General features: G+C 41.3%; 1 protein-coding gene across 1 annotated transcript in view; it reads right to left on the minus strand.

Annotated features, from left to right (window-relative positions):
• Positions 1-5508: 5508 nt before the first annotated feature.
• Positions 5509-24785, minus strand: part of RIPK4 (receptor interacting serine/threonine kinase 4) — a 35219-nt gene continuing 15942 nt past the window's right edge. The window contains exons 2-8 of the mRNA XM_054049520.1: positions 24455-24746; positions 16711-16859; positions 13526-13575; positions 11232-11390; positions 9836-9942; positions 8715-8973; positions 5509-7950 (exon numbers count right to left, since the gene is read on the minus strand). Of these exons, the coding sequence (XP_053905495.1) occupies positions 6773-7950; positions 8715-8973; positions 9836-9942; positions 11232-11390; positions 13526-13575; positions 16711-16859; positions 24455-24746 (2194 nt within the window). The 3' untranslated portion in view covers positions 5509-6772. The remainder of the gene's footprint in view (positions 7951-8714; positions 8974-9835; positions 9943-11231; positions 11391-13525; positions 13576-16710; positions 16860-24454; positions 24747-24785) is intronic.

Raw genomic sequence — 24785 nt, forward strand, 5'->3', positions numbered from 1 at the left:
TTCATGGAGATGTCCCTGGAGGATTTCCGCTCCATCCCCAGACACATTAACAGACTTTTCCAGTAGCTGTACTGGCTGCGAATGCATCCCAAGTCTTCAGGGCAAATTAATCATTAAAAAATGCTTGCTTTTAAGCAATGTTTTATATTTACAAAAAGGTACACTCACCAGAGGTCCCTTCCATGGCTTCATGGTCTGGGATACCACCTTGGGCGGATACTTCAGTCAGGCGGAGAAAAAGATCCTGGCTGTTGGGGAGAATGGAGTGCTGTGCACTCTCTGTAAGCTCGTCGTCGTCCTCCTCCTCCTCCTCATCTTCCCTATCCGCAGAATCCTCAGGCCTGGCTGAGATTACCCCCCACACACTCGGAATCCACGGTCAGGGGTGGGGTAGTGGTGGCGGCCCCCCCTAGAATTGCATGCAGCTCAGCGTAGAAGCGACATGTCTGCAGCTCTGCACCGGCCTTCCGTTTGCTTCTTTGGTTTTCTGGTAGGCTTGTCTGAGCTCCTTAACTTTTACGTGGCACTGATCTGAGTCCCTATTGTGGCCTCTCTCCATCATGCCCTTGGAGATTTTTTCAAATGTTTTGGCATTTTGTCTTTTGGAACATAGCTCTGCTAGCACTGAATCCTCTCCCCATATAGCAATCAGCTCCAGTACCTCCCGTACAGTCCATGCTGGTGCTCCTTTTCGATTCTCGGACTGCATGGTTACCTGTGCTGATGAGCTCCGAGTGGTCACCTGTGCTCTCCACACTAGGCAAACAGGAAATGAAATTCAAAAGTTCGCGGGGCTTTTCCTGTCTACCTGGCCAGTGCATCCGAGTTCAGATTGCTGTCCAGAGCTGTCACAATGGTGCACTGTGGGATAGCTCCCGGAGACCAATACCGTCAAATTTTGTCCACCCTAACCCTAATTTGAACCAGCAATGTTGATTTCAGTGCTACTCCCCTTGTTGGAGAGGAGTTCAGAAATCGATTTTAAGAGCCCTTCATATCGAAGTAAATGGCTTCGTTGTGTAGACGGGGTGCAGGGTTAATTCAATTTAACACTGCTAAATTCGACCTAAACTCATAGTGTAGACTAGGCCAAAGACAACAATGGAGTGCTTAAAAAAATTTGATGTTATTTCCATGTAACAGGAGATTCAGACTCTCATTGGAGGTAATGGACAAGAGTTCTTGGGTTCTCTAGCAGGTGAGCCAGAGCACAGGGAGAGAGAGGCACCAGACTGTGTCAAAGAGGGCATGCCCCTGGAAGGGACTGTAGTGTCAAGAGAATGGGAGGGAGCAGAAGAGCTTCGGTCAGGAAAAGGTGCTAAATTGGAGAAACCATCTTCACAGGGGCCAAAGTACCATAGAACGAGGAAGAGCATCTCTCTGTGGGAGGACCCTGGTGTCTTAAATAGGGGGTGTATATCTTGCTGGTCCTTGAGGAAAGGCCTCCCTCTCTTAAATTTGGAAAATATACTCTGAGGGGAAGGCGGCTCTCCAGCAGCCTTTCATAGACTTAGATTAAGTGATCATTAAGATCTAGTTGACCTCTTCCATAACACAAGCCAGAGAACTTCACCAGTGATTCCTTCATCAAGCCCAGGACATCTGGCTGAGCTAGACTAAGTCTTTTTGAAAGACATCCAGTGTGGATATAAAGCCTTCCTGTGATGGAAAATCTGTCACGTCCCTAAGAAAGCTGCTCCTTTGCACCTCAGCAGCCACTGTACTGTCTCTGGATGGGTGAGGAGAATTGACTTGCAACCTCCCCACAATCTCTTCTACAGCACAGCCCTGTGGTACAAGTCACCTCAGGTGTGTCTTGTTTTTCTTGTAACCTGCCGTGCAAAATCAAGATGATGCAACAGAAGGGAAATGAATGGAAGAGTTTAGATTTGCCTGTGGGGATGTTAGCAATAAATTCACATTCTTTTCTGTTACCACAGAGGAACCAAAGCATGTTTGAACTGCAAGCCTGATGATTCCTTCTGAGGCCTGTAGAAACAACATTCAACAGCTTTTTGCTTTATGCAGAAGCTAAAACAAAACTATCAGTGACAGAGAACAAACTGAACAGGCCTGGACTGTGGATGGTGCAGAGGCCAGGAGACTTCTTAGGCACCATCCCAGCTGCAATTCCTTCCTACACAGAGGAGTGCACACTCTGCATCATTTCTTAGGAAAGTGCAACAGACTTCATCTAGCCTTAACCTCCTTCCCACCCCCTTTGGAGCGGTGGAAGAAAGCAGCTCTGTGCTTCGCAGCCTGCAGGGAATGCTCTCGTGCCAGGTCCTGGCATGGGGTGCAAGAGTAGAGAAATGTGCCTTGTACCATTCTCCCCACCTCTGCATAAAATCCCAGACAGCCCACTCCTAAATACAAATAATTTTCATCATTCACAAGTTTGCATCAATGCCAACAAAAGGAAACACGGTCTACCTATGGAGTGCCCAATTTTCAGTGCAACTTCTACCCCGCCTGTTGTGCATATGCAGCTTCATACATATGCATAGCCCTGAATATGTACTTCTGTGCACTAACATATGCAGGAGCAGTTGATAATATACCACATGCATGCACAGGAGATGGCATTCCTTGTGCAAAATGCATTCATTTACAAAAAACATTCATGAAAAGTTGCACATGTACATTGGGAGACTCTCTTAAAAGTCAGGTGCACAGCCTGTGAAAGAAAACTGAGGCTAGTATTCTCTAGCCAGAACATATTTCAACATTAGCAAGATTTCAGTCAGTAACTGGGTGAGCCTTTTTCCCCCTCCTTGCTACCTCTTGGAAATGAAGCTTCGGTAGCATTGTGGCCTGAGAATACACAGAACCAGATGACCATGCATTGAAACTCTAAGGATCACCTTTGCCATTAGCACCATAGCATGAGGTGGAGTTGCATGCAGATAACACGGTGTTTCAAGAGTCAAAAGCCTGAACTCTTGACAGATCTGCGATCCTCCAGAGCTTGTTTAGTTGGAGGAGGATAGAGGTTCTCAGCAGAGGCCCTCAAGCAACGTTTGATTCTACAGAGTCCAACTTTATTGACTTTCAAACTACCTATCTATTTTCTCAGGTTTTTGGGGAGCCAGAGGGTTGAGTGGGCAGAGCCTCCACTTTGAAAGACTGTGTGTGTTGAAGTTGCACTTGTTTAACTTCTGGTCTGATTTTAAACAGAGGTCATTTAAAGCGGTGCAAAACACTGTGTGGATACTGTACTTATTTTCTTTTTTTTTTTAATTTTTATTTTGACTTGATTAGGAATTCATTTAAACTAAACCAAAATATACCCTTCTTAATTAAACCAAGATGAGAGTGTTCACACAACTTTTAGCACTGGTGTATTAAACCAGTATAACTTTCTTGTATAGACATTGTCCAATATCAATATTATGCGATCTGGATTGATGGTCCCAATCTTTAAAGAGACAATGATTTTAAAGAGACCCTAGTGAGTTTGTGCACTATGTAGGTGCCCAACTGGACACCTTTTAAGGGCCTGATTTGCAGAGGACAGGTAGTTGGCAATTTCTGAAAATCAGGTCTCCTCAAGGGATCATGTTTGGTATCCAAAAACAATAATGCTAGCATGCTCAAGAGTTTTGGATATGCACATTGTACTAGCTGAAAGATCAAAGAAGTTCCCACTCATTTGAGCTCAACTTCTCTCTCGTAGTAGTGGACATGGAGCAGCATGTCTGTGTGACAGTACGTCACCCTTAATTTTTTTCCCCATAATTTTTAAGCCTTTGCTGAAGTGTTAATTTTGTCCCTCAGGAATGGCTTCAGTGCCAGCCTCACCTACTCTTTTGCAAGGTGTAGCCGATGCCTCTTATTGCAAAAGGCTCATGGAAAATGTTCGTGAGTATGTGGCCTTGTGTTCAATTAGAAGCTGATGCATGATTATTAATCTCTTTGGAAGGAATGTACTGGCAAGGTGATGGCTGACAATTTGTTATAAGGAGTTGCAGCAAAGGGAAAGGCTCACTCTTGTAACTTCTGGTGTTTGTGGATGAACAGCCTTCTAGGCACCTTCCACACTCTGCGCTAAGTGGTTCAGATGCAGTAGGTTACAGAATTCTTTTTCTGTGTAGTTTAAAAAAAAAAAAATAGTTTGGGGACATATTGCAAAATACAGGATGTTGTCCAGTCAGTCAGGAAAACTATTCCCAGAAGACAGATTAGGTAACATCAACCCTCATGATCGCTGCTAATGGGAACTAGATTGTTGAGTAGATTATACCAAGCTTTTCAAGTCTAACTTGAAATCTAGTTCAGATTTCAGGTAAAAGCAAGTTTGAGATCACCCCCATTTCTAGTGGACATTAGCAACTATTACCAATCACAAAATGTAGGATGATCACCATCAACACTGTTCAAAAGGCTTACAATCTGAGTAGGGCGTTGGTGATTAGGACTGAGGCAAATTACAACATACCCAGAAACTTTTCTGATGAAAAAAAATTTCATGCTTTTTCATTTTCCACAAGGATATATATTTTACAGGGAACACATTGAAGGGATTCAGAATAATGAAGATATTGATAGGTGCGTCTGTCTCAGGAGAGATTAAGAAGAACAGAACAAAGTTAGAACTGGGTTTAATTTTAAAGTCCGTTTCTTTCTGGCCTCTGCTTTAGAAAGTGCATTCGGAGGACTCCATGCTCTTAAACATGGCAGAGATTTAAAGGCTGCATTGTGTATGTAACCCAGTGTACTGGCTAATAAATACTATCCATTGGCATGGAGTAAATAGCTACGCTCTAATATAACCAGCATGGGCAGTCAGTGAAGTATCCCATCCAAGCAGGTGATTTTCAAAAGTGCTAAGCAGCCTGCAGTTCCAAATGCAAGTGCTATGTATGGATTTAAGAGCCTAACTTCAGACTCCTGGGGGTTTGTTTTGTTTTTGTTTTTTTTAATCTTGGTGTTAGTTTCTCTTTAACAGAATTCTTCACACTGGTACATTCCATAGAGTAGCTAACAGTCTGAAACAGTTGAATACATATTTGGAATGGTTTAGATTTTTTCATCCAATTACTCTGTGAAGTGATTTGCTGTACAGCACTAATACATGCACATTCATACAGAATGTCATTCTCCAGGACTGTCATACGGCACCTTTTATGAGCAACAAATTCAATCTAAAAATGTAAGTGAAGAAAGCTGATATGACGGTCTAACCTTTGATTTGTTTTAATTAATACCTCAAGCTTTTAAACTGAAGACAGTCAGCATTAAATCATGTATATAATAGCATAATAAACTGCGATTTTCCTCCTCAGTCAGCTACTTAACCTGTCTCCATTGATCAATTTGGTTTATTGCCCCAAAACAGAACAAAGCCCTACTTCTTTAATAATGGAAATTTGTATATTCCCTGCCCCTTCCCCCCCCCACGTGTAAGGTTTAGTAGTTCAGTTTGTTTAACTACATGATGTACTCTTCCTTTTTTCCCCCCTACTAATTACAGGAAACTTTGCCTAAGAAGAATTTACATACAATAGATATAAAACAATTATATTTATTGATAAACAGATCACATTTTAACTTTGAAAAGCATGAACATTGAGAGGCGTATTAAAACATACCCAGGCCTAAACAGTCTCAATATTTTCTGCTGTAGAAAATGTATACAACTGGTAGAAATACTCTATACACAGTATATTTATATTAGACAATTCACCACACACAGTTCATTCATTTAGGACACATAGCGTGCCACTGTACATGTGGTTCTATTATATACCTAATCTAAACAAACTGCTTGTGAAGAGTTCTGTAATGTTATTAGAATATAACATTTAACTACAGTTGATCATGAATCAATTTCAGCCACAAAACCCTAAAACCTTAGTTGCTTCTAGTTTCACATTAAACACACGAACAGATCCTTATTTCACAACTGACTAGTAACAAAATATAATTTTATATTTTACTGATCTTACACTATATACAAGTTACTATATTGTATATCAAAAGTGAACTTCTGTGCTTCACTCCACCAGCCAGTCTGAGAATTCTTCTACCATATGCATTGACTGAAGATAGTCTCTTGACCATTCTGAGTAAACAGAAATGTGTGGCTTTATAATCAACAACTCTATATTACAATGAAAGGAGTGGATCACTTTTATATATTCCATTTTGTACCTTCTGAAAATGAAATGAGACTTAGCCACATGGTCCAGGTTGAAACAGGTCTATCCTAAAACACATTTTAAATAAAAATAGCTTGCGTCTTTCCAACAATGCTCATTTCAAAATGATTTGTGTACTGTCAATGCCTCCATGGTAACAAGTTATATTAAAAACACACACAAAGGATAGATTATGTAATAATCCAGTCATCTGAAATAATATGCTTCTCCCACCATGTGTCTGAAGAAATCAGAAGGCAGGATGATAATACTTAAATGCGGGTCTGGCACATTGAAAAATTAAGGCACTATTTAAACCCCATCTAATTAACCCTCACAACATCCCTGTGAGGTTAGTTATACAAGTATTTTCATCTCCACTAAGGAAACAAAATGCCTTGCCCAGGACCACACAAATGACAGACCTAGAATCAGTACTCAGGAGTTCCTGGCTCTTGGTCCTACACTCAGTTCATTAGGCCATGCTACCTCTCTAAAATGCAGCTTCTGATTGGCTAGAATTCAGACTTATCTGCAGACTTAATAGAAAAGCAGGTCACTGCGCAATTCCAGGAGAACTCCCAAAGAGAGTCAAGCTCCAGTAAAGATCTCAAGATTCAGAATTTGTTCATTTAAGTCTCACCTAGCAGCATGACTACAGAGCTATTCCCACTTTGCTTAGCCAGCTGCAGTGGAGTCTGAAACTTGAGGCTTTGCAAGTCATCCAGGGCCCCATGTTGTAATAGAATCTCAACTGTTTTTGCATGCCCGCCTCTTGCTGCCAGATGAAGAGCTGTCAGCCCTTCCTCATCAGAATCATTCACATTTTCCGAATTGACGAGTTGCTCGACTACTTCGGCATGTCCATTTTCAGCAGCAAGGTGGAGCGCTGTCCTGTTCAAAGGGCCCCTAGCCAAAGCATTAGCCATTTCATCTAGCAACAGTTTGGTAGTTGCTAGATGTCCATTGCGAGAGGCTAAATGAAGTGCGGTGCATCCCTCCGCTGTTGCTACCTCGATTTCTGCGCCACGATTGAGAAGCAGCCTCGAAGTGCTGGTATGGCCAGTTTCAGCAGCTACGTGGAGAGCCGTTTGCAGAAGCACGTTCCGTACGTTGACATCGGACTGTAGTTCTATAAGAACGCGGGCAACTCTGTAATGCCCTCTTTGTGCTGCCAGGTGCAGTGGGGTCCTTCCATCCACTGTCTGTGCATTCACATTCACGCCTGGCTGTTTTGCCAGAAGCTTTACAATGGAGAGATGACCTTGCCAGGCAGCATAGTGCAGTGGCACCCAGCCATCCTTGCCTTTGATATCCACATTGACACCTCTTCTCAACAGTATCCGCACTATGTGCTCTTGTCCATGCTGGCAGGCTATGTGTATGGGGGCTCTTCCTTCAAAATCCACTTCATTCAGTGATGCATTTTTATCAAGCAGCAGTCGGGTACTGAACTCATCCCCATTCTGTGCAGCAAAGTGAAGAGCAGTCCACTGATCCTCATCTTTGGCATTCACATTGATTTTCCGTGCCAGAATAAGCTCCACAATGCTTTTCATTTTCTTCTCTATGGCCACATGGAGAGGAGTGGACCCTTTCTTGTTGGTCAGGTTGGGGTTGGCATTATACAGAAGAAGCCACTTGACACATTCTTCTTGACCTGCTTCAACAGCCAAGTGTAAAAGGCTGGAGCTTCCATCTAAGACAAGATCAACATCCTGGGGCTGGAGAATCTTCATCAATTTGCTCGTGTCTCCAGATATAATTGCCTCGGCCAGTTTTCTCTTCTGAATATCTGTTGTGCCAATATCTGGGTGGGGAAAGAGCATCAAAATTCTATTACAACCAAGAATTTTATTTTCATGACTGAAATAGGCGAACAGTGAATAAAGTCATTACCTTTCCTTGCCTAGGAATTAAGCTACAGTTTAATCCACACCTCCTTGCAGTATAGTTAGGACAGTTTTAAAATCAGATTTGGAATGTGTGCTAACTCTTTTCTTGTCTTCTCTCATGAAAGTAGGCAGGAGAGCATGGTGGGGTGGGAAAGACATTCCGCAGGTGATCTGTCCTCACCCCTGCAATTATCTCAGTTTAATCCAGGACTAAAATAGAGTCTTTAGGAGCACTAGCTTGGAAGTGGAAAAATCTATTATAGTTCTCATCATGTTTGTATTGAACCAACTGCATGACACTAAGCACAGATATTCAAAAAAGGAGCCCAATTATAGGCACCTGAAGTCTGTATTTAGGCAACTAAACAAGTTACTTGATTTTCCATAGTAAAATAAGTGACTAGACATCTCCCACTAAGCCCATATTTAGGCACCCTGGAGCTTAAATTTAGGCACCCATTTTTGAAGAATGGGAAGAAATATATATCTTTGCCCTAGTTTCAAATCACATAATGCTTTCCCATTTCAGTCTGAAGGTTTATCCAGCATTTAGGTGAACAAATAGTGCTAAGAGCAAAACGGTCAATGCTCTGATTTATGGAACAGTTTATACAATCCCCCTCTCTCACTCCCCACCTTGTCTCCCATGGCTCATTTCAGTAAAATCACCAACACTTACCACTTCCAGAGTTCTCTCTCTCAAAGGACAGTGACAGGGAACCTCTAGAGGAAAAGGCTGAATCCACAGACGAAACCCCTGAAAGCCTCTTGTCACTGGAAACAAGTTTGGACTCAGAAGAGCTACGACTGAGTTCTTCAGGGCCTTCCATCGTCTGCGAGATCCCTGAATCCAGCTGGGACAACAACTCAGAGAGGCTATAATCCTTAGCAGATACTGGAGTGGACTCACGTTTTGGCTGGGATAACACAGGCATTCCCTTCAAAAGAAAGGAAAACACATGTTTTAAAAGTGTCTGAATTTCACTCGGCAGTGGGGAAAATTAACAGCATGAAATCAAAACGTGTTCATTTGCAGGTTTCTTTAAATGCTGTTAAAGACAAACAAAATGAAAAGGTGTCTGGAAGACTTCAGTACTAGGAAAAAATGGCAGGGTTTATCAGTATTATACTTTCAGGGAATCCCCAAATCCAGCTGTTCCTTCACAGCATTTTGAAGATCAAGCCTTTCTCCCATCCAGATTGAGAAAGTGTTAACTATCAGGCCCTCATCTCCTCTCTGGCTTTCCTCACACTGTCTTTTCTGGGTTTTTTGCCCCATCTGCCCTTGTTATTCACCTTTGAAGCCCTTCCACTGACTCCCTCACCCCCTACCCTCCAAAAAAAAAATAATAATAATAATAATAATAATTTCTTAGCCTTCACTGCCCTGCATAATACTGCTCTCCCAACCACACCCGCCTTGTTTCTTATCACATCACTCCCACTGTTTCACTAATGGTCCCAACCTCACTCTCCTCGTTATCCTTTTCTGCCACAGCAGTTTTTGTGCTTCCTTACAAGTCCACCCCAATGCCTAGGAGGTCCTTTCCGATCTACAAGTCTGCTATTCCTGTTTGCATTCAAATCCCTCATCGAGATCCACTTCTACTATAATGCCTACACAAAGTTGCCCAACTAAACCACTGGTGGAGGGATACTGGGAGTATTACAATGGTACTATAGGGGGTTTAGGTCAGGGCAGTGTTTGATTCTGGCACATTTCACTTCTGGCAACAATTTAAGATTTGTTTAGAGTGCATTTCATATTAACTTTGCATTAAATATGGGAAGAAGAACTACCTCTGAATGTGGTTCCGGACATCTTTTGGTGGTCAGGTCCTGAGCTATCATTTCCTTTGTTTCATCTTCTGGTTTTTCACAGAGGTCCTCGGTTTCTGAGGTGATTTCTTTGAAAGAGGCAAGAAAGATTTAATAGCCAAACCAGCAGTTATTTGTCTGAGAGGCATTTAATGCTAGTGAAAGATGCTTGGGTCAACAGTACTGGAGATTTACTCCCCTCTCCCCCCCCCCTCCCGCTTTATCCCACAGCACACGCATCGAGGGCAGCAATGTAAGTTTTCCCCCCACACTGCCCACTATCAGTGTGCTATTTTCACCTTATCTCTAGACATGAGCACGTATCTCAGTCTTCCTGGATACTGAATTATGCCTTTATTGAAATGCCAATGGCCAACTAGCCACTAAAAACTGAACAGAGCCTAACAGCAACTCATTGCACATAAGCTAATGATCAGCTGTGAGATGGTAACAAATCTGTCAGTACCCGCCTGGCCCAGATTCAGACATGTGACTGAGATGCGGAAGTCTCCTCATCCTCAGGGCTTGTCTACATTTGAAATGCTATAGTAGCAACACGTCACTATAAACACTACCTATGCCAACAGGAGGGGTTATCCCATCAGCATAGGTAAATCCACCTCCATGAGAGTTGGTAGCTAGGTCAACAGAATAACTCTTCCATCGACCTAGCTCTGTCTACACCGGGTGTTAGGTCGGCTTAACTACATTGCTCAGGGGGTGTGGATTTTTCACACCCCTGAGCATTGTAACTGGGTCGACCTAACTTTTAAGGTGTAGGCCAGGCCTCAGTCATCATCCAGTCCTGTACTTCATCTGGAGCGGGGACAGAAGGGGGGCAAATCACACTTTAGCAATTAGCATTAAAAACATCTGTAGAGGATTATTGCATTCTCTTAGGTGTTTACAGTTGGAGCACTTGTGTTTGGTTTTGGTTATGCTGAAGGCTTTTTTTTATTTTAATTAAATTGCCAGAAACATGTGTCAGTTGTAGAAAGACCAAGCCCATTCATTGGTTTATAACATTAGGCATCATGGCCCAGGGCATCCAATGCTCTCCTCCACCACACCAAATTCAAATCTTGGCTAGGATGTGTGCTTTAGGAAGTCAACCTACGCACACACTCCCCAGGCAATGGCTACAGGGATTACCCAGTTCAGTACATGTCTTACTTCTAGGACGTTTACACAATATTTCTTCATGGCCAGACTTGTCTTCATATAATCCCTTCCCCAAGTGAATAAGCTTCCTCTAGCCTTGTCTTCACTACACAATATGCTCAATGCATTGTGTTACCATCAGTTTATATAGGATTTAGTCTTCAACACTTAAATGATTCACAGGAGAGATGGGTAGCTGCATTATCAGGAAAGGTACCTTGAAATGTTGGCCGTTTGCTAGGATCATCTTGCCAGCACTTTTGCATCAGTTTGATCAAGTTATTACACGAGCGAGGTCTGGATTTGGATATGGCAGGTAGCTCTGGGCGGTGGCCTTTAACCACTTTCACCATAATATGCAAAATGTTGTTTTCCTCTGCAAAGTAAGGGCACACAAATAGAAACAGTTTAGCAAAATGATGAGATTCTTTTCCTTGAACCGTTATATGAAAGTTCAATTGCTTCAGATGAAACTTGGGTTCTCTGCATTTTTTCCAGGGTTGGGAATATATATATTTTCTATTATGGTATAAAAACAGGTTTTAAATTCAAATTTCACTAATTGCTAGAGAATAAGTTGAAATACCCAACCATATTTGCTTTGCTTTCAGAACAGATGGGGATACTGATGTCACTGACAACAGTGCTATGTTTCTATCACCTATGTCAGGTCACTTTACAAAACCATAGGTTGGAGAGAAATACTGGTCTGTGTTACTGTACAGTATTTTGCACTAGTCTATCTATCTGCAGTAATAAAAGAGGAAGGGACTTGTTCTCTTATTCGTGTGCCTCATTATAAGCTAACAGTACCATACAGCAATTCAACCTCCAGACATACTGTATATAACAGTTGGTGAATCTACCATGGTCTCCATGCTAACGTGCATGATCATGTAATTCAAGTGATGAAAGCTTGCACTTTTAGGTTCTATTGTATGTTAAAGTTAAGCAAATAGGGACAGAGAAGGGGCAGGAACAAACAAGATCTTGTTCTCCAGAAAATGGACAGTAGGGTGGAGAGGGTAACCTGCCCAAACAAGTTTGTTATAGATTTGAGAAGCTAACTAAAAGGGTAAGATAGCATAGTTTGCATTTCAGTACATTATGGGGAGGTAATACTTAAAAAAAAAAAAAAAAAAAAACCACGTAACACTTATAAAAATTGATCTACATCAGGACTTGAACAAACTCTTCCTCGGGGCCCTTCGGGTTTATAGTTAGTCTCTGAAGACAACATTTCTTGCAGGATGGATACATATCAATTTTTATTTAAAATTATATATTTTTTTTAAATAAATAAACCTGCTTAAAAAGTTAAGTTAAATGTAACACTAGTTATCTTAAGGTCCAAAATTATAATCTCTTAACACATTTAAATAAATAAATAAGCAAGCTGAATCCATGAGCCTCTATCAAAAACTCTGAATTAAAGGTGGCTTTCCTACATAAAGAAAAAATTAGAGGAAAAACATTACTTTTGAGGTCAAGCTTTACAAATATGGCATAACAGCTCAACCTGTATAATTTAGGAGATGTCTCATTTTTCAGGAGACTTAGGCAAGTAGGAATTTGTGCGCCACTCATTTTCACTTAGGCACATGTGAAAATTTTCCCCAGGCTGATGTGAAATAATCCATTTAATTTATTGACTACAGTCAATCCCTCTGTTTAATTAGTCAAATAGTTATAAATGTGAAATATATTTTGATGAGAAGTTTATATATTCAACACATTTAAGGTTGTTTTAAATAAAAATAAATTGTATATGCTGGGGTGTGTGTGTGTGTAATTTCCAGTTACCATCCTAATGCAGCTTGACAAAGTCATGAGCAAAAAATCAATTATCTAGTAAAGAAGCAATATATCATTCACCATTTTCTAATGTACTTGGAAAATATTAGGCTAAATAATTGCTTACATGAATATATATCGTTATAGTGTTCCCTCTTGGGTAGCACAGATATACAAAATCTAGCGTAAAGGCTCTATTTAGTTGTAAATAAACATGTTTTAATGGTTATATCAACCAATGAAAATGCATCTTTCTTCAGTTATTTTCTAAAGTACAGACGGAAAAGTTTATTAATTTTTTTTAAATCACCGATTTTAAAATCAATCCACCCTGATTTCTTGACAATTGCCTTCCATGAACTACCAATAGCAAAGCCAAGGATCTGTTTAGAATTCACTGGACCACATGCTACTCTAGAACTGTATGCAAACTCCTTTTGGATCACAGATTGAGGGCAGGTTACACTTTCAGAATATAAAGGGGAAGTTGGACTTTTTTCTTTTTCTTTTTTATATATAATCATACTTGAAATATGTGAGCTCAGAACATTAGTTAGGGACCAGCACATTGATATGCTGTAGAAATGGAGGTTGGTAAGTCAAGACACCAGACAAGACAGCTCAATTTGGGATATGCACACAGAGGAAGCAAAGAATCCTGTTTCTATTATGTACATCCAAAATACGAAGCTCATGAACAAAGTAGCATTGGCTTACCTGCAAACGGCTTTTTCTGTGTGAGGACTCCCCAAATGACTATAGAAAAACTGTAAAATAGATATTATGTCTGTTAATCCTAGGGAATGCTAGTGTATAGACAGGGCAAAAAAGCCACCCGCCGCCACCCTCCCCCCTCCCAGTGCAGCGGAGCAGGGCAGCGAGCCCAGCCGGGGCTCTCCGCTCTCCCCGGCGGCCGGAGCGCTGGGAGCAGGAGGGCGAGCCCGGCCGGGGCTCTCCGCTCTCCCCGGCGGCCGGAGCGCTGCGGGGAGGGTGGCGAGCCCAGTCGCGGCCCCACTCTCGGGCTGGAGCGCCCCGCCGCGCCGCCCCCCTCCAGGTGCCGCTCCAAACACATGCTTGGTGGGCTGGTGCCTGGAGCCGGCCCTGTGTATAGATGACCCCATGTGATTAGGTGTATTTATAGGCTGGGCTAAGAACCATGCCTGAATGGCAGTTAAAATGAAATTAGGGATCTTATGGCGAGGACTAACTAACAGTGTCCAGGCTTTAGTGAGTGACCGGAGAGAGTAAGAATCATGGTTACATTCGCTACTAGTTTACACCAAGTCACCACATATGCCAAAACCAAGGAAATCTGAATGAAGTCGGGAATTTCTAAGAAAGTTGCTAAGTAAACTTGGACTCAAACTGAAGCAATCCCAGTTTGTCTTCCATTCGCTTAGAACATGCATTATTTTATTAGAAAAACAAAATAAAAGTATGGGTAATAAGCAGGAAGAACTGGAAGTGCTAATAAATAAATACAACTATGACATTGTTGGCATCACTGAAACTTGGTGGGATAATACACGGGATTGGAATGTTGGTGTGGATGAGTACAGCTTGCTCAGGAAGGATAGACAGGAGAAAAAGGGAGGAGGTGTTGCCTTATATATTAAAAATGTACACACTTGGACTGAGGTGGAGATGGACATAGGAGATGGAAGTGTTGAGAGTCTCTGGGTTAGGCTAAAAGGGGTAAAAAACAAGGGTGATGTCATGCTAGGAGTCTACTACAGGCCACCTAACCAGGTGGAAGAGGTGGATGAGGCTTTTTTTAAACAACTAACAAAATCATCCAAAGCCCAAGATTTGGTAGTGATGAGGGACTTCAACTATCCAAATATATGTTGGGAAAATAACACAGCGGGGCACAGACTATCCAACAAATTCTTGGACTGCATTGCAGACAACTTTTTATTTCAGAAGGTTGAAAAAGCTGGGGGAAGCTTTTCTAGACTTGATTTTAACAAATAGGGAGGAACTCGTTGAGAATTTGAAAGTAGAAGGCAGCTTGGGTGAAAGTGATCATAAAATCATAGAGTTTGCAATTCTAAGGAAGGGTAGAAGGGAGAACAGCAAAATAGAGATAATGGATTTCAGAAAGGCGGATTTTGGTAAGCTCAGAGAGCTGATAGGTAAGGTCCCATGGGAATCAAGACTGAGGAGAAAAACTGAGGTGAGTTGGCAGTTTTTCCAAAGGGACACTATTAAGGGCCCAAAAGCAAGCTATTCCACTGGTTAGGAAAGATAGAAAATGTGGCAAAAGACCACCTTGGCTTAACCATGAGATCTTGCATGATCTAAAAAATAATGAGTCATAAAAAATGGAAACTAGGACAGATTACAAAGGATGAATATAGGCAAACACAGGAATGCAGAGGCAAGATTAGAAAGGCAAAAAATGAGCTCAAACTAGCTACGGGAATAAAGGGAAACACGACGACTTATCAATACATTAGAAGCAAGAGGAAGACCAAGGACAGGGTAGGCCCACTGCTCAGTGAAGAGGGAGAAACAGTAACAGGAAACTTGGAAATAGCAGAGATGCTTAATGACTTCTTTGTTTCGGTCTTCACCGAGAAGTCTGAAGGGATGTCTAACATAGTGAATGCTAACGGGAAGGGGGTAGGTTTGGCAGATAAAATAAAAAACGAACAAGTTAAAAATCACTTAGAAAAGTTAGATGCCTGCAAGTCACCAGGGCCCGATGAAATGCGTCCTAGAATACTCAAGGAGCTAATAGAGGAGGGATCTGAGCCTCTAGCTATTATCTTTGGAAAATCATGGGAGAAAAAAAATCAGTTTCACACATTCAGAATGGGAAGAGACTGTCTAGGAAGGAGTACGGCAGAAAAGGATCTAGGGGTTATAGTGGACCACAAGCTAAATATGAGTCAACAGTGTGATGCTGTTGCAAAAAAAAAGCAAACATGATTCTGGGATGTATTAACAGGTGTTTTGTGAGCAAGACACGAGAAGTCATTCTTCCGCTCTACTCTGCGCTGGTTAGGCCTCAACTGGAGTATTGTGTCCAGTTCTGGGCACCGCATTTCAAGAAATATGTGGCGAAATTGGAGAGGGTCCAGAGAAGAGCAACAAGAATGATTAAAGGTCTTGAGAACATGACCTATGAAGGAAGGCTAAAAGAATTGGGTTTGTTTAGTATGGAAAAGAGAAGTCAGAGGGGACATGATAGCAGTTTTCAGGTATCTAAAAGGGTGTCATAAGGAGGAGGGAGAAAACTTGTTCACCTTAGCCTCTAAGGATAGAACAAGAAGCAATGGGCTTAAACTGCAGCAAGGGAGGTTTAGGTTGGACATTAGGAAAAAGTTCCTAACTGTCAGGGTGGTTAAACACTGGAATAAACTGCCTAAAGAGGTTGTGGAATCTCCATCTCTGGAGAGATTTAAAGAGTAGGTTAGATAAATGTCTATCCGGGATGGTCCAGTATTTGGTCCTGCCATGAGGGCAGGGGACTGGACTCTATGACCTCTCGAGGTCCCTTCCAGTCCTAGGATCTATGAATAAACACACTCACAGTAAACTGAAGATGTAAATTTAGCTTATCAGTGTGTTTAATATCGCACTATACAATTTAACAGTGCTTCACTTGAGAAAGGATTAAAACAAAGTAAGACCAAAACAAGCAATTAGTCACCAAGGCCTCAATCCTGCAAAGACTTCAGTGGGTCTACTCTTCCTCAAAAAGTGAAGCATATACGTCTTTACAGGATCAGGGCCTAATCTGGAATTTTTATTTATTTTTTAAATTGTGCTTTGATGTTAGAGAGACTTCCAGAACTTGAGAGAAACAAGTCTCATTATTACAATTACAATGTTGTATCATTTAACCAAGGGTTTTTGATAGCTCTACTGATACCTACGGAGACGTATGCACTGACCTGTACACATCATGTTTAGTGTCAAAGTATCTGTTCTTCTCTTTTATACGTTCTGGAGGCAGATATGCAATAGTACCACACAGACCATCTATGCTGAGATCATGGGAATGTGAAAGTCCATTGCACTTTGCTAATCCAAAATCAGAAATCTGCAAAAGTAGGAAAGAAAAAGAAAAAAAAACATAAAACAATTAAACTTCAGATGATTTCACCTAAACTTTTCTTGAACAAGTTATAATCCTACATTACAGTGAATTGTCATGTGGAAATATCAAGCTAATAAATTCTGAAAATACTAAGATATGGTAGGCTTACTTTTTTATTGGCTTAACAAGAAATAATTTAAAAGATTTCTATGAAGAATAAAAGATTATTAGCCCATAAACTAAAGAGACACCCTTTTCTTTTTCCAGTTAGCCCATTACAAACGTTTGCACTTATATTACCTCAGGAGGGCAACTTCACATGATTCAGACTGTGAAAGTTTGGCTAATGTAGTCCACAAATGAATACAACCATCACTCTTTCCCCTTCCAAGCAACATCAAGCTAGAAAAAGTTTGATCATGTATGTTTCAGAGAAACTTTATAGCTTGCTCAAAGCCCAGGGAAAAAAAAAAAAAAAAAAAAAAAAATCACAAAAGCTATTTAGAGAATGGTTATCAGGATCATCTATGTATAGTGATTATGTCTACGTAGACTAACAAGTGGCATGTGCAGAGGAAGACAATGTAAAAAAGCAGTAGGGATTTTTCTGGCAAGCAACACAGATAGCAAGTTGGAGTGAAGCAGTGGAGCCAGCTGAAGAGAGAAGAACAAGTGACAGCAAGTTATTTTTAAAAGGAAACACCTCCAATGTAATCTGAAGGATCAAACAAATATGCATTAATTTGTCCTCCAAGGTACATCTCAGTCATAAATCAAACAACTAGATAAAGAATTTTCTCTTGTGTTGCTACTTGATATTTTCCCAGCTATTTTAGGGAAGATTCTAGAATATAGGTGAGAATTTCAAAAGGAGATTAAGTGATTTAGGAGCACAAATCCCACTGATTTTCAATGGAACTTGGGCTCCTAAGTAACTCCCCCCCCCCCCTTCTTCAAAGCATAAAACTCACCACTGTATATAACAGGGTTCAAATGTCCCCTTTTGTGTAACAATGCACAGATCTCCCAGTAACTCATTCACATAACATTTTTCTTCTTTATAGCATCCCCCTTGAGAAAATTCTATACGTTTATCACCTATTGATTCAAGGCAATGTTAAAAATTAAAATAAGTTTGTGGGAGATTCTGACTTACACTTTGGGAACTCCATCCTCCATCCCATACACATTATAACCAGTTTTATGGTGTTAGAACTCAGAGACTTCAGTCTCAAAGAACATTTGATCTCCCTGTTAATTTTCAACAAATTTCAAAACATTCCCCTACCATAAGGGCTAAGAAAAACTCTCCTCTGGGAGCAAGGAATCAGACAGACATTCTTACTCCAGAAGTGTCTGGAAGGGTAATTTATAATATTCATAATGGTGTAGTAATGGACAAGTATGATCCCAACCCACTTAGAGAGCCAATACAAACAGTGGAATCAAGATCGGCATGAAGATGCAGAGCAGGAGGAATAGGGAAGAGATACCCCCAGACAGGCAAATGCTCAAAATCATGTTGAGTTTCAGAGGGGCTGAGAACCTGCAGCTCCTATTAACTGCAACAGGAGTTCTGGGTGTTCAGTGCTTCTGAAAAATACAGCCCTAAAATGTCTGTTTAATCAGCGATCTGACTATGCAAGTCTGAACAGATCCAACTTGGAAGAGTCCTGGTACCTGTATTATATGACTAACACAGTGCAAGGTAGTGGATTGTGCACTTCCCATAAGATTTACAGGGCATTGAGTGGTTGCTCATAATGGAAGTAATGTACCACCCTAAGATAAACAATGTAAAGATTTAGTGTTCAGTTGAAGTGAAAAGTGAAATATAAAACTGCACATATGTAAAAAGTTCCTAAGTTCAGAACAGCTCCTCGCTCACCTTTTCTTTATAGATCCAAGTCAGCAATTCCCAGAACTACAATATAGATTAGATTAAAGGTCTTAGAACCAACAAAGGTAAGGAAACAAAAGTAACATTGGAACTGTACAGCGCATCTCTGTAGGTCTGTTGGGTTTTTGGTTTGGAAACATGTTAGCATGAATGTACAAAAGGACACCACAGAGTCAAATGTATATAGATAAAAGGAAAATCCAACAGCAAATTTCCACCTTGAATGTGCTAACATACTGCAAAGGGCACTGGAAATTAAAGTACTGTACCTGAGGGCTGCAACACCCAAGTTAAACAGGCATTTTCTGGAGGAAGCTTTTGTGGGATTAAATTAGGTCCTCTGAAGTAAGTTTTCAAAAGTGTGTAGTATTTAGTCACACAGCTCTTATTAACGCCAGTAAGCAGCATATGGCAGGTGGAAAATGTAACCATTTAATGTAGGTTTTCCCCTTTAATTAGCTTGTTAGAGTTGTCCCCCAAACACACCTATTAAGTTATGCAAAATGACAACGTTAAATGTAGTGATTCAGAGTTTGGCATGTGAGTGTGTTCTTGGAATGGATATCTTCTCTAACTAGCAAATACACACAACTACAGGCAACTGGAAACTCCCAAAAGGCATTTGTGGGTGACATCATCGTTAGAGGAAACCTTAACCTTAATTCCTTAGAATAGTAATTTACTTTCATATGGAGCCTTTCATTTCAATGTGATTCATGAGCTTACATAATAAAAGCAGTTAAAAATTGCTGCCACTTCTGGGGTGGAGGACAGCGTTCTATACAGCATGTGTATTGAGATGAGGAGACAGACATTGAGAAACATTTTCCTGCTCCCACAGGATCTTTAATATTCAGAGCATTTAAAGAGCCTCTTCCTTTGAATTTCATACGGTCAATGATGAGGAAAGAGTAGCTAAAGTATTTATACATGTGTTTCTGTACATCTATCAGAATAGCATTTGGTACGGAACTTGAGGATATCAAATCATTTCTCTCCCAGGGGTTTCAGTTTGTTCATGGAGCATGGCCGCAGCATTTTTGGCTTGTTAAGCTCACACATTTCTATTCTGATCATCAGTATAATGTGCTCAGAATAACTTTCAGAATACTGGTCTGGTCAAACATGATTTCAAAAGCTACTTTTAATGACCATTCTGGAGAAACTGATTCTCAAAGAGACGTAGTACATTGGCATACCTGGTATTACCCATTATATTTGCAGATCATTATCCATAATGCCCTCTGAGCTGTCAGCTGTTTCATAATAGTGCTGGGGTCTGAATTCTGGGAATTAAACAGTGAGTTTAAATTGGGATTTTTGCACACAATATTCTGTATGTTATACAAGCCAGAACTGTGGAAGGCACTTGGTGCTTTTAGCCTGTAATCTCATGTGTGTTATTTTTCTGTGAATAAAACCAAAGCATTTAGTCATCAACTGGGGTTCATTGCATCACACTCAGTGACAGAGTTCATAAACAGGTTAGGTAATATAAAACAAGATTAATATTTAATCTCTGTTGGCGTGCCTGGTGTTTATTTCATTGTCAGATATGAACAGACACCTGGAGAGCTACAAAGATGCTATGGTTTTGACGACTTTTGGAAACAGACGGGTGTTTAAGCTTGCATTGAATGGGTGCAGCGAACTGTGTGTTTTAGCTTCAAAAAATGGAACTTTAGTTTTTAGCATTTCTTGATAACTATCACATATGATGGAGTGAAAGCAAATTGCTACATTAACTAATGCAAGCTGTATGGATAGATGGTATTTAACTTTTGTTTGTCTCCATTTCCCTGAACGGTCCCCAATTTATTTAAAGCCTTTGCTAGTAGAAATATTTCTTAATTGTAGGACTCTGACTAATTTAAAAAGAATCCCAGTTTCTGATAGGCCATCCTTTAAACAATACCCTGAAATGTTAAAAATATATATTTTTTTTCCCCTAAAGGGTTTTTCTGTTCCTCGGTGAATATTTAGAACGAGCTTTTCAGCAAAGGAGAAGCTGACAAACACACACTACTAACAAAGTAAACTGCAGAACAGAAAAAGCTAGTCTAACTTTTCAGTTTGAGTAATTTTGAACGTTACTTGTTACTACAGTAAGTACTAAGGACATTGCCAGACAGAAATACATCTTTCAACTTGACTGTGCCCCTTTAAAGTTCACATTCACTTCTTTAATAAAACAAAATTAGCAAGTGACAGGAAAGTGGTAGATGCAATAACATTTAAATGTTTCACAAAGTCTCACTCCTAACATTTGTTTAGATAGGAACACTAATGATACAGAGGAAGTGTGTGTGTGTGGGGGGGGGGGGCATTAAGATGGGGTCTAGCTAAATAATTGTCCTTAGATCTGATCTTATTAGAGATCTGGAAGGAGGAATGAAGAGTAGACCAAAGGATCCTGTGGATTATGTTGCGAGAAGTTGTAAATACCAGCCAGGGTAGAAAACAAAAAAACAAAACAAAACAAACAACAGAAGACTCTAGAGAGATCAGGAACTGAAGCAGAAAGCAGCAAAATGAAGTTAGCCGGGAGAAGAAAAAAGAAATGACTAGTACATCCAGGGAAAGTGATCTGAAACTGATATTTAATGGGAGGAGAACCTGGAAAGCGGTAATGCTGAAAAAGACCTACGAGCAGTAGCTGCGAGAAAGTTAAGAGTAGATACTGCAGCACAAGAGGCCAATGCACTTTATGGATGAACATGAAGAGGCATCAGATCTACTCGAATGGCTCTTTATGGCAGCATCTGAGATATTGCATTTGTTCCTGGGCACCCAATTACTAGACATACTGGAAAAATCACAGGGAAAGCAGAGAAGAGTTATTTCAAACCACCCAAATCATAAGATTATCAAGAAAGATTGCCAGAGCCAATTATGTCTAGCTTGGCTAAGTGAAAAGTGGAGACAAAGAGACTACAGTCTATATTTGAAGGGGGCAAACACTAAGAAGAGAGAGGAATTACTTAGATTGGTACAAGTGGGAACAACAAGGAGTAATGGGTCAGAATTAAGACAGTGAAAATACAGGCTGAATATCAGGAAAAGATCCTTGATAGTGAAGCTTATTAATATGTGGAATCACACTAGAACAAGTAGTATAGGAAAACAGTCCTGCATGAGCAGAGAACTGGACTAGATCATCTACTGGGTCTTTTCCATCTCTAACTGTAGGATACTTGTAAATAGCTGCATGAACTAAAAAAAAAAAAAATGCTTAGCAAAGCTTTACCATAAATAGATCATTTAAAGATGACAAGACAAGACATCACCTTGAACTCTTTGAAATAGATTTCTTATATTCATTTGTTTCCGGCTGTGGTTTACACCACTCTGTTAATTATGCCTCAATAATAAAACTAAACAAAAATACTATGCAACACCCCAGAGACAACTTTATTGTACAAAGGCATCCACTTGATGACTAATGCAATAGGGCTGCACAGAAGTTAATATCATCCCCGCATGGAATTTTTTAAAATAAATATTGTGCTTGTAAAAAGACGGGCGTGGTTTTTATTTTAGAAAGTGGAAGGACATACAGGAGCATTTCCTATTTACTGCATTTGGGAGCCGTTTTGTTTGTTTCCTGGCTTAAGGACACATACTTTGTAAAGAACCTTTTCCCCCAGAACACGAATCTACTCTTCTTTTGCAGCCTGCAACTGTTTGTTCACTCAGGGCAGGCTACACTTGCACATGCAGAGCGCTGTGAATTAAACCAGTCCTCGGAGAGCACAGTAGGGAAAATGCTGCAGTGTGTTCACACTCAGCTGCAAGCACACTAGCTTGGCCACATTTGCCGCACTTGCAGTGGCACTGGGAGCAGTGCATTATGGGCAGCTATCTCAGAGCACCTCTTCCCATTCTTTGGAGTCTTTCGGCCAGTGATCACAAGGACGGTTGAGATCTCAAGGTTGCATCTCTAAAGCCAAAATGCAACACTTAACAGAGGCAACATCATTCACACCAGACAGAGCAATGATTCGCCCATACTTAAAGACAAGCACAGTCTACACAATAGCAGAATTTGCCCATCCCAAAGCAAGCGCACATAACCCACAGGAGCCCCAAAATGGTGAATAAGCACAGGGGCAAGAGGGACTGATTGTTTCATGGCCATACTGTCCTCTGGGTTTCTGTGCCTTAGGGAAAGCTAACAGCTGCAGGGGGGCTCCCTATACTGACCACTGTCCCCACATTTTCCACAGGAGTTCGTCCTGGACGATATCTCGCTGCTGAGGGTGACCTGGGAAGCAAGGGAGGGTCTTCTACTGCAATGCGGCTTCCGCCCTGGCCCATATGCAGCTTGCCTGTGTGCCATGGAACAGCGGCACGGACACGTTAGCCTGACTGATACAAGGAGCACAGTAGCTTTCCCAAGGAACCTGGGCAAGCGCATGCCTAGCTTCTGCATGAGATCTTTGAAGAGATCACTGAGGCCGATTACCGCGATGTGAGAGCACATCAACGCCCTATTCCGCCACACCTAGAACAGATACAGAGCTGGCCCAGTGCACCACTCATGTTCGCAGCATATATACAAAGATCTGCTTCAGTCAGGAACAGTAAGGAGCTGTGCATGAGCGTGTCTTTTAAATGACTTTGTAATTATTTATTTACCATTTAAGAGTTGGGTTCATTCCAAGGTAAAGAACTCAAAAGGAGCTGATGGACTAGAACAAGCTGTTTATCCATTTGGGGGAGCAGGTCACCACTTTGATACAAGATACATGTGACCACCAAACAAGGGGCTAAATCCTGCACCCTTGAGGATAAGAGTTTTGCCACTAACTTCAGCAGGGGCGGGATCGGGCCCAAAACTAGAAAACAAGCACTGAGCTCAAATTCCAAACACAAGGAAAGCCCACATTTTTAACAGAGTGGATGACAGGACTAGAAAAATCCACCTCAAATGGTCACGACTTGGCTGATGAGGGGGAAATTAAGCGAAAGAAGAATTTCTTAACACTAAGCCCATGAAAACCTCCGAGTGAACATTATGATGGGTGTGGCTGGTATGATGGGAGGCTCACTTTTCACAGTATCAACTCCGAGCAAACCAGTTGGGGGGAGGAGGGGAAAGAGCACCTCCAGGAATTCAGTCATTCCTGTGGATTCCAGCCCGAAGCCTGCTAATACTGACTAGACTTGGACGTGCATGGAGAGGCCCCAGATGGAATAGGGCTGCTAAGTGGGTGCTGTGAAAGATCTTGGAACATACACAAATAACTTAGAAATCATCCCTCCAAGGGCCACATCCCTTTTCCCTCCATGTTTACGGTCTTATCCCCCATCACAGGAGTGAGCTCTTTGCTAAAGACCTAAAAGCCAGAGTTTTCTACTAAACTTTGACCCTGCTATTTTTTAACTGATCGAGCCCTAGATCTACTGTAACTGGTCTCTTCTTCAGAGGGAGACCTTAGAGCCTGTACCAAGCCAGTTGTGCAACACTTCAGAATAGGGCGGGGGAAAAGAGAGGATTACTACCTAAACCCAAAAAGCAGGTTTCACATGGTACAAATCAGGCTTAGAAGTATTTATTTAGAACCCTCCGGGCACAGTTTTGCTCTCACATACCTGTACAACTCCCTTTGAAATCAGCAAAAGTCATGCAAAGATACCATTGGGCAGAAGTGAGACCTAAAAGCACACTCAAGTAGGGATACACCCCAGACATTACCTTCACATGGTAATGAGCATCCAGCAGGATGTTGGCAGGCTTGAGGTCCAGATGGAGTAGTGGCGGGGACATGCAGTGCAGGAAGTTCATACCCACAGCTGTCTCGTGGATAATTCGGAAGCGTAGCTCCCATGGCAGCGGTTCTGAGGCCAGGAGCTTTTCCAGTGATCCTGTCTCCATGTATTCCATGACCAAGCCAACAGGTTCTTTACAGATGCCATACACAGGAAGAATGTAACGAAACTTTGCCATTTCCATCTTCTTGGCTTCTTCCAATAGCTCTATACGCTCCCTAGATGAAATAGAACATATCATACAGGGTTCAACCGTC

This window comes from Malaclemys terrapin, chromosome 1 (genome assembly GCF_027887155.1).
Source record: "Malaclemys terrapin pileata isolate rMalTer1 chromosome 1, rMalTer1.hap1, whole genome shotgun sequence".
NCBI classification, from domain to species: domain Eukaryota; kingdom Metazoa; phylum Chordata; order Testudines; family Emydidae; genus Malaclemys; species Malaclemys terrapin.